This window comes from Temnothorax nylanderi, unplaced genomic scaffold (assembly GCF_030848795.1).
Source record: "Temnothorax nylanderi isolate EJ_2023f unplaced genomic scaffold, tnyl_v1.0 TNYL_tig0348_pilon, whole genome shotgun sequence".
Classification (NCBI taxonomy): Eukaryota; Metazoa; Arthropoda; class Insecta; order Hymenoptera; family Formicidae; genus Temnothorax; species Temnothorax nylanderi.
The window spans coordinates 24,779-35,349 of NW_027249410.1; the positions used below are offsets into that span (position 1 = coordinate 24,779).

The 10,571-nt window shown below is 38.9% G+C and overlaps 1 protein-coding gene across 3 annotated transcripts in view; it reads right to left on the reverse strand.

The window, feature by feature from the left end:
* The window catches only part of Stol (voltage-dependent calcium channel subunit stolid), a 28,874-nt gene extending 18,488 nt beyond the window's left edge, over positions 1–10,386 (reverse strand). For 2 of the 3 annotated variants that reach the window (XM_071720456.1, XM_071720454.1), the window contains exons 1-15: positions 9,104–10,386; positions 7,820–7,901; positions 7,487–7,597; positions 6,275–6,491; positions 5,952–6,083; positions 4,208–4,810; positions 3,286–3,422; positions 3,049–3,129; positions 2,822–2,902; positions 2,318–2,392; positions 2,023–2,037; positions 738–845; positions 576–647; positions 335–476; positions 4–225 (exon numbers count right to left, since the gene is read on the reverse strand). In XM_071720456.1, coding sequence (XP_071576557.1) covers positions 4–225; positions 335–476; positions 576–647; positions 738–845; positions 2,023–2,037; positions 2,318–2,392; positions 2,822–2,902; positions 3,049–3,129; positions 3,286–3,422; positions 4,208–4,810; positions 5,952–6,083; positions 6,275–6,491; positions 7,487–7,597; positions 7,820–7,901; positions 9,104–9,204 — 2,179 coding nt within the window. In that variant the 5' untranslated portion in view covers positions 9,205–10,386. The remainder of the gene's footprint in view (positions 1–3; positions 226–334; positions 477–575; positions 648–737; positions 846–2,022; positions 2,038–2,317; positions 2,393–2,821; positions 2,903–3,048; positions 3,130–3,285; positions 3,423–4,207; positions 4,811–5,951; positions 6,084–6,274; positions 6,492–7,486; positions 7,598–7,819; positions 7,902–9,103) is intronic. The other variant, XM_071720455.1, reaches the window with a different exon arrangement.
* Between the last annotated feature and the right edge of the window lie 185 nt (positions 10,387–10,571).

Sequence of the window (10,571 nt, forward strand, 5' to 3'; positions counted from 1 at the left end):
TACAATAATAAGAATCTTTATCCGGCTTGCTCGCCTGTTTGTGATGCGAGCTGGGACTCCTTGCTCTCAAGGACATCCATTTCCATCCCGGTCGGCGCGTCCGTGCCAGGAAGTGCAGGACGCGTTCCTCCGGGGAGGAAAAGAACTTATCGGAAGCCGAATTATATTCGCAGTAAATCCAATCGGGATGCACTTTCCAGTTGCCTCCCTTGAAATACTCCGTTACTGCAACGCAACATGATAAATTCGCACAGAATCCGACGTTATCAAGAACGCGCCGGTTTTTCTCTATATCATTTTAAATTAACACGCGCAATTGTAATGAGAAATTTACCATTTACGATGGCGAGCTTGATTTCTTGCTCAGCCCGTAATTCGAACATGCCGTAGCCTTCCGGTAGGGCCAAGCCTAAAGAAAACGGGGTACCCTCGATCGGCTTGTAAAAATAGTTATGCCGTCTAATCGTAACTCTTTTCTGCAAATCAACAAAGCATCGCGCAATAAAACAGAAATTATATCATCTCTACGATTATGATATTAAGCTCGTAATTGCTTTTTTCAAATAATAACTTACCATATCGTCATAATGTATTTTGATTGTAAAGTCCGTTTCTCCTTCTTTTTGATCGATCATGTCGCGTCTCAGCTAAAAAGAATAACATTATCAAAAATCGCTATTGTAACATTAGACATTATAAAAAAATTAATGATAAAATAACGGAAATGTCGCACTTACATCGAGCAGAAGCGAGTTGTTCGGGGGAGCCGAAGGGCCATCGTATTCTGCGAGTTCAACTTCCGATAGATCTACACTTATATACGAAGGTTTCAACGTTTCATCGTACTGAAAAAGAAACGTATATTTCTTTTAATTCTTTTCAATAGAACATTACCTTTTGTGTGCGCGCGCGCGCGCGCGCGTGAACGAAATTAGAGTGATTGATGAAAAGTATAAATTCACATATATCATTTTTTATCTCGACAAAAGTTAACATAAATTCCAACAAAAGCACTTTAATAATTTCTATAATTTAAAACAAGAAATTTGAAATCCGTCATTTTGACAGAATTGTTTAGTATTTTAAAATAGAACATTCTGTATGTAAAAGTTATAAGAATATCTATTCGTGTGTACGTGCGCGCGTACATGTGGTATATACCTATATGTATTCTTATAAACATTGATGATATATCAGTCGTCTAAGATGTCGCGATATTTCGCTCATTATTGATTTCTCACAATTCCTTAATAAAGCGTTCTCAGACAAGGTCTTTTATAAACTTTTTTTATATGCTTAATCCTCATAATGCGCTGTATCAATTTGGCCCCAATTTTATTAGATGTTCTGCATATACTATATTTCTATAACAACAGGGTGACAAAACGTGATTGTGAACACTCTCGATCTTTAATAACTCTTTATTTATTAATTGTTTTTAACAGTTTTTTTTTCGATATAATTCCATTTTGTCCTATAGATTTTTAATAATTGCTCAGGCCAGACTTGGAGCTTGGAGAGCCTTATTGATCAATTCTTGAAGAAATTCTTCGAAATTTATTTTAAAGGCGTGTTTGAGACCTGTCGTATCTTTAATTTGTTTATTTCCTCACAGCTTTCGTTTCAAATAGCTCCAAACAAAATGATCCCTTCGGGATCTGCATTGATCTGCATCTGAAGACTTTAAAATCAGTTCTTCTTTAGAGGAGAATTTAATTTTGTTCTCGTGAACTCCAAAAAGTGTTTGAAAACTCCAAAGTTTTCGATGCGTGCGATAGCGCAGAATCTTGAACCGTTATACGGAACCATGTCTTATTGATATCCATTTTGTTTTAAGAGTTTTAAAAGTGTCCTCTTTCACTTATCAAAAAAGGGCACTTTTAATTCTAAAATGAGGTCTAAATTACGTCGATAGTGCGAAAAATAAAAAAGTTATTAAAAATCAAAAATATTCATAATCGTCTTTCGTTACCCTCTGTACGTTTAATGATTGAGCACATCAATATAATGACTTTTACTTACTTCTGTGTTTCCAGGCTGCGTGAAACATTCATGTAATATTATGATATTATTCATGTCTCTCTTAACAAATAAAAAAATAAAAAAGTAAAGATAAAAAGGGTAAGAAAGAAGAAAAAGAAGAGATTAATAGGCTTTTTTTTTATTATAAGCTTCTAATTTTGTCGTATTTTGTCTCTATTCGTCTTATATATGCTATAATGAAAAAGTGTGCTGGCGATAAAATTACAACATATTCGCGAAACTAGTTTGAACACGTTATCGTTTTTCGCGAATAAAATACGTTATTGATACTCACGAGAAGCCGCAGGTCAGGATGATACAGAACTCTGCCATTATTGTCAACAATAAACGAATATCCATTAACTCCTAACTGTAACGTAAGAAACACGTTATTAATACGTATATTATGGTAATATGATACTAGCAAAATCAACGAGCAAAATATATAAGTAAGCGCCAATTGCACTAATAATATGATATATACTAACTCAACGAGCAAAATATATAAACTCGCGGCACGAGTTTCTGTAAGCGCCGATTGCACTAACTTCGAGGCTAGCTTTTATCAAGAAAATTTTCTCTTTGCGATACGCTAATTTGTATTCTAAAGATAAATTATTCTTTATATTTAATTCATTTTTTCTCTCTCTCTCTTTCTCCTCATCTACATTTAAGATGAAATTCTATAATATTATTATTAATATGCTACAAAAACTGTAAAGAGTCGAGTCTTTCTGAAGCCAAGTTATTGGTACAATTAGGCTGAATAAAATGATGAGAAAAACAAATTAATTTGTACCTTGTAAGGCGGCACGAGTTTCTGAATCTCCTCGACAGGTACATCAGTACCGACAATACCCAATAAATTAGCCGTTTTCACCTTAGAATGATAATATACAAGCTGAAGTACACTTTATTTGCATATTACTTCACACACACACACTTAACATTAAAGTGGCTTTCGCGCAATATTGAAATAAAGCGCCTCCACACAACACGCAAATATTGTTTTTAAAATATAATTACCGTATAATTCCGGCGATCTAAAATCGGAGCTGTCACAGACGTCATCAATTGGCCCCGATTTTCTCTGCCGTATCTACTGCTCTGAAGGTCAATTGTTATTAATGTAGAAACGCCGCAGAATTATTACGTACATACGACAACGAGAAATTACTTATATTTGTAAAAACATTCCGTAAAGCACGAATTAATTAATGTAATTGATATAATAATTATTTATGTGTAAATTTAACTTCTTACTTTTCCACCTACGTAAGCGGGACTCCAGTGAAGGGGATGATCATGCTGATAGAGTATCATAGGCCGCGCTAAAACCTTCACGTACTCGAAAACTTTATTATGGATTTCGTCCGCGTTCGTTATTCTCGCGTAAAATCCTACGAAATTGACATCAACAACATAAGAATACACAAAAGCTTCATTAAGTATTTCTTAAGTATTCAATATTATAATTAAGGTATCAATTTTATCTCTCAATCTTTTTAGATTACACCTCATTTTTCTGTCTTAATTCTTAATACTATGTTTCTAATTAAACTTTAAGTTAGTTAGTTTAAATGTCTTTTAATTATAATTCTTACAGTGTCTCGTAAAAAGGTACAACAGAAAAAATAGGAGATGAGAGTGAATCTTACACGAAAGAATAAGAAAGTGGATAAAGTAAAATTTTTCAAGACTTCGTTTCCTGAATAAATAATTTTGAAACAAAAAAAATTAATATTCGTGCTTTATGTCCTTGAATAATTTTTAACAACTTTTTCTTATTGTTTCGTCTCAACAGCGATTATTAATGATGACTAGCAGTGGCACATAAATAAAATAAGTATCCAAAATAATATAACATTCAGTTTTTAATAAAACTACTTGAAAAACGATTTGAGTTGTAGAGTACAAAAAAGAGTTGTGTAAAATATATCGATATCATTTTTAATAGAATGTCGTCGTTTCATATACACAGTGTCTTATAATAGGTGTAACACCATGGGTAAATAGAACGAATTAAACTGAATAGAAAAGTTCTCTACCATTTTGCAACTTTCTTTTGCAATTATTAACGAGAAATTAATTATTAAAGATCTGCGAACGAGCGTGCATCCGTGCAATTTGCTGTAGTGCATCTGTAAACAGTGTAAACTATCGAGTAACACACGAGTAATGTTACCTTTATTGGTGCAGGCCGTGTTTTGGAGATCGGGGCTCTTGTCGCCACCGATGAGATAAGTAAAGAGCCGCACGGGCATATGCGGCCAATTGTAACGCTTTATCACTTCTGTGGGTGGGCCGTCGGTATCAGAGGTGATCAGCATGATAGCCTGGTTGCACTGGCTCCCCTGGCTGGTGCGATTGTACTTGTGAAGGATCTCGAAGGCGGTGCTGAGCGCGGCCGAAATGTTGGTCGCGGTGTCTTCGTGTTTCACGGTGCTCAAGGCCACCTTCATCTCGTGAACGTTCTCGGGCGACGCCTGCACCAGGCTATCCTTAAAGCATTGCACGATCTCTTCGGCGTTCTCCCCGTAGCGATATACATTCACGTAATCATCCGGCCCCAGAGTGTCCAGGACGATCTTTGCTGTGGCTATCGTCAATCGTCGATTCCGATCAGACGTATAGGTCGCGCTGTCGATCAGGATCGCTAGATCCTTCGGGCTGTTTGCCGCCCCAACGAACCAATTCGACATCCTGAAGTCGTACACGTCGCGAACGGCCCGATGATGCGAGGACTTGGATGCCCCAAATGTACCCTCCATTGGCGGCCATGATATTGCTATAATATATGTAAATGTATAACGACTCGCCATTCTTGCACGATTTTCTAGCAATATTCTTGTAAAAGAATATCTATGTTACGAAAGCATATTGTATTCACGATCGTACGATCACGTTCGTATTACTTAAATAGTCTTTCGAGTGTTATATTTTGAAAATGTTATAAATGAAGCTTAGAAGCTTTCGTTCTTGAGTTATTTATTATAAGATCAAAATTGGCGTGCGAATCGAAGTATACATGTGTGGAAGAATATTATAAAAATACACACACACACACATTGTATCATTTTTATCAAAACAGACATCTCAATTCTTCCTTAGAAAGTAAAATGTTTTGAACAAAGATTTTACAATTTTAAAGGAAAAAACATGTGTTTTTATTAAACCTTGAACATATTAAATAATATCAGAGATTTTTTTCCGCAATTCAAGATTTCTTCAGTTAGTCTGCATATAAAAGTATTACAATATAATAGAATCATATATAATAGGAAGATCAATAATTTACAAAATATCATATACTTTATTCTGATTTAAAATATGAAATATCTTGTAAAATATTGATTCTTCGGTGATTAATTCTTGCTTGCTTTTATATACCAAAAAAATTAGATAATTCTGCTGTAAAAAGATATTTAATTGCATTTAAAGAAAAGTGTGCGACTCATCAACCCCCAGTCCAGCCCAAACCCTTAAACCTAGAAACATGAAATTCGGGGAGTATATTCCTTCCATGACGAAAGTACTTAGTAAAAAATGATTTTTAGAAATTCGACCCCTAACGGGATGAAAAGAGGTAAAATGTGTGTTACCGTAGCGAAGCACGGGTATCAAGCTAGTATACTATAAAATATAATGTTATAGTATAGATATACTAATATAATATTATAAGTATTGTAAAATTAATATAATGTAACTATATTTAAAAAACCTAGAATATAGGCATATAAATATACATATATTAATGTACCTATATTTTATATCAATTTTTATAATATATTCATATAGTTATACTTATAATATTTTAAGTATATTAAGTGTATTAACATTATAATATAATATTTTATAATATACAAGGTATATTTGTATAATAATGTAAAACTTGACACGTACACACATAAATAAATTTGCTTAAATACCTGGGAAACGACGTAAAAATCCTGTCGTCGCTCCATAATATTGCCACGAGAGCGTAGGGTCACTCTCGTAATTATTAACAAACAGCAGATCCAAGTACTCGCTCCATTGAATACCTGAGGCAACGTCACGTTCTGCAAGTAAAGGGCTAATTTGCAACAGAGGTGACTGATTGTGAGTCAGATCATCCTTCTGGGAGATGATCTTTCCTTATTTAAACTATAAAGCGATGAAAGAAACGCAGATAACCCTTATTCACGGAACATTTGCGTTTATGGGTGGACATTTTGTTAAATTTGTTGAAGCTATCTATCACGAGGCTCACCGTTGTCTTTGACTCCGCTCGGCAGAAGCACGGCAGACAAACTGACGTTCACTGCTAGATGGTCGAAATGGCGATTCGTAGTGAGAAACACGTCCTGCGCGGGACCCTTCTCATCGCTGACGAAGCTATTAAGCCGATGTGAGGCGTAATACTTAGGCGATACGTTTCCATCCCTCGGTGCCGATACCGCGGCCTGTTCGGCGCTCTCCACTAATCTCTGTGAACAGAACACATGAGCTATATAATGTATTATGTTTTAAATAATTTAACTAACGCGCTTTCAATTAGCGCTAAACTTGGAACGACCTGTAACCAGTATCAAAAGTAAAAATAAATATCGATGAAATAAATAAAATTCTACTTATAATACTGTTTAGCAAAAAAAATGCGTTAAAACAGAGGTAATTGTTTCCTGTGATTTTGGGCACTGAATATGCAATCTCGTTTTATCAAATTGCTCTATCACGTTACAATTTTGAGAAATTTGGCTATTTGAGCTGTTTTGGCATATCATAATTACGGTATGTGACGTGTTGCAAAATGTAGGAAGATTTTCAATTTAAAAATGCATTTTAGGTCAAGAAATTAAGAATATTTTGGATTTGCGAAATTAATCTGCGTTTTGTAAACTGCTGATTCGAATTCTGTTCTTGACTTACGATCTATGACTTACGATCCACATGTCAATTATTATTATTATATTATTATATTATAAGATACGTAGAAGGTATAAAAAATTTATATAAATTAATTTTTATATTAAAAAAAAAACAGCGCATAATTATTTTGCTCAAGTAATAACCCTCTTGCGATTTGAAAAGCTGAAAATTTTTTCTTAACATAAGATTCTCAAAATTAACGAATCTACTTCTATCGAAAGTGTCAAGAAAATCATTTGTCGAATTTTCGGATTTCAATGTTTGATATTTTAAACCAAGATTGAGATTAAAATTACATTAGTATATGGAAATATGGAATTATCGATTTCATTTTCTATTTGTGTCGACAATTTCTCTCTCTATTCGCAAAGAGAACTTATTCATAGCTTACGAAATCAAGGTCAAATTGAAAAATAAAACAATCCTATAAATTTCACAAGGAAATAACACTTCTTTCCAATTCTTACATCACGTAACGAGCACATTTCTCTAATCTAACGAATAACTTAAGATCAAGCGTTAAATACGAAAAAAAGAATATGTACTAGCGTACCATCACGGCATTCATTTTAAAGTCCATCATGTTTTTCACCTCCATGGCCATCTCGCGAACGAGGACGAGACCATCCCTTTTTATGACGTTGGCTTCCACTTCATGATATTTCTAAATGTGAAGCAATAAAAATCGGTGCGTGAACAGCGAAGATTACAAGATTTTTGTGTTAAAAAGATAAATTTTGAAAAAAAAGACTTCTAAATAGATATTATTTTCTCTCACGCTATAAATCTTTGCACGACATTTAAAATACCTCTATTGATGGTTTGCTATAGAAAATAAATATATTTATTATAGTTATATAGCTAAATATATATTATATTTCCTTACCCTTTGTATCTCGCTCATTTTGGTTACTTGTTTACCAAACTCCCATAGATCCACGCCGAACTTTAAGGCCCAGTTTTTCACTCTGTAATAATTAATGATATTATTTTAGGTAAATATATATACGTCCGGCAACGATTGAAATATTTGCAATAAGTGATTAATTAAAAATTCTTTTGCTACATTAATTTATAATAATACATAATCGTTTTATGTTGGTCCATGAAAATAATTAGTCGCAAGTGTAATATGTTGTTAATATGTTCTATTCATTAAAATTATAACACGTGAAGAAATTCTCGCGCGAAATAGCCTTGTGAAATTTATTTTAGAAATTGATTATAAATATTAAGAGAGAAAGAGAGAGAGAGAGAGAGAGAGAGAGAGAGAGATTAAGTATACTTGTAACTTTTGGCGTTGTCAATAAACATAGTTTTTCACTAATTTCAAAAAATCATCAATTTCAAAAAGTTTCTTTGCATCTAAAAAAATCAGACTTTTAAAATCCTTTCTAAGATTTCGCATATCGCATCTTTTCACGCTCTCGAATCCTTTTTTCCACCTTCCCTCTCGTTTCCGTTTATTCGCACGTAGTCAATAACCGATTAGTGTCACGCGCTTCCTTATTTCCGTTCGTTCTTCCGCTTCCAATTCTTTTCACATAATCTCTCTCTTTCTCTCTATCTCCCCCACCCCTTCCTTTTTTTCTCTTTGGAAGCCGATACATCTTTCTTTTGGACTTTTCCGTTTATATCCGTTATTCGCGCCCTTCTTCATTTTTTTCATCGCCATTCCGCTTTTATCCTTAACCCCGTATATTCGCCCTTCTTCCCGTATTGCTCACACCCTTGACGACATCTCTCCTTCTTCCCCCCCCCCTCTCTCTCTCTCTCTCTCTCTCTCTCTCTCTCTTTTTCTCACCCTCCTTCCCACTCTTGCGCGTTCCTTTATTTCCCCACCCTACTACCGCATGCTCGTTCTCGCCCTCGTCCACCTCCTCGCCCTCGCCCTCGCGCTCCTTCTGCTCCCTATCGAGTTTTGCTCGTCGAGCTTTATGCACCCCATACCCCATCCGTCCGATCGCTCGCACATCCACCGCACCGCCACCACTACCCATTCCCTCCCTTCAATCTACCCCGGACTCCCCGGAGCCAATTTCTTTCGGGCTCCTCATGCGTCATCGAGGTCCGACGAGACGCATGAGGACGAGACGAGCCTAGAGCAAACGTTTTTCACGCCCACGCGCACTTAATCGCTACGGGTTTGCGCGCGCGACGAGCAACTTACTCATTGTGAGGTATGTCCTCCTCTTGTTGACGACTCGAGCCTATCCACAACAGAAACAGTAGCCCGAAGCGTAGCAGCCTGTCGTCGATACGCAGAAACATTATTTCAACGCGATTCTAGACAAGGATATTTCTCAAAAAATCCTCTCTCTCCCTCTCTCCCTCCTCTCCTTCGCTACCACCTTCGCCGCGTTCTCTCGACGCGTGGTCTTCCGCGGTGGTGATGTTGAGTTTCTTCGCGCCCGCGGTAATTTCACGCGATTGGCGATGATCGATCGTCGTAGCCGGGGACCAGGGACGAACCAGTTCGGCACCCGTCGATTTAACGATCCTCGCGCATCGTCCATAGGTCATCACCGTCCTCGGATCACCGCCTCTCGCTCTTCTTGCGTACCGATCTCGTGCACATCTATCTACCGCCCGTACTCCACTATATATCGCAAACTCGCCAACCCTCGTCCCTCGTTGACCTCGCTCTCTCTCTCTCTCTCGCGCGCGCGCGCGCGCGCACTCTCACCCTCTCCTCTCTCTTCTCGCTCGCTCGCGTACACGTAATGTACAAGGTCACGAAATCGGATCACGCACAGCGATGAGACCACCCCTTCATCCCCGTCGCGTTTGCCACTTCGCGAACGGCGACGGTCCGCGCCGCGGGTGTCAGAGCGAATCCGGTCGCCAGTTCGATCATTTTAACGGCGGCGGCGGCGGCGGCGGCGGGCGGAAGGAGGTAGGCGGTGGCGGTGGCGGTGGCGGTGGCGGTGGTGGCGACGGCGGCGGCGGCGGCGTTCCGGGCTGCGTGTACCGTTCCGGAACGTGCGCTCGAAATAGTCGAAATGTCACTGCCTGTTCTGGAGCCGAGCGCGACCACATGATCTCATCACCACGCGTAGCGAGAGCGAGGACGGCATAATTCTCGTGTTTCCCGCCCCGCGCGCTCGCTGCCCTTTGCCCGACGCGATTTACTCGTCGCTCGCGATCACACGATTCCGCCTCGCGCCTCCGTAACGTTGTGGAGCGGAGACGCGGAAAGAGAAAATAGGAAAGGATGAGAGAGGGTAGGAGGGCGGACAGGTGAGCGGGGGAGGAAGAGGAAATGAGATAGAGAAAAACGGCGGGAAAGGGGTTGAAGAAGAAAAAAAGCTCTCCCTCGCGACGATACTGCCTTTCCGAGGCCTGAGCCGCCTGAGTCCGCTCGCGGCTGCCGCGTGATGCGGAAAATCACGCGAGGAACGACGCGGCGTGGTGTCGCGTGGTATCGCGCCGCTATGTCTGCCGCCGCTGTCTGGCCGCCGCGCCGCCGCGCCGCCGCGCCGTCGCCACCCCCGAGAGGAGATGGCTTGGCGCGCGCGCGCGCGCTACGTACCCCTTACTACGTCTACAATCAGCGAGCCAGCTCGTGGCATTTCAGTAGTACGTTATTTCGGGGGCGAGAAAGGGGGAGGGAGCTACCCCGTACCCCCTCCGCTCCT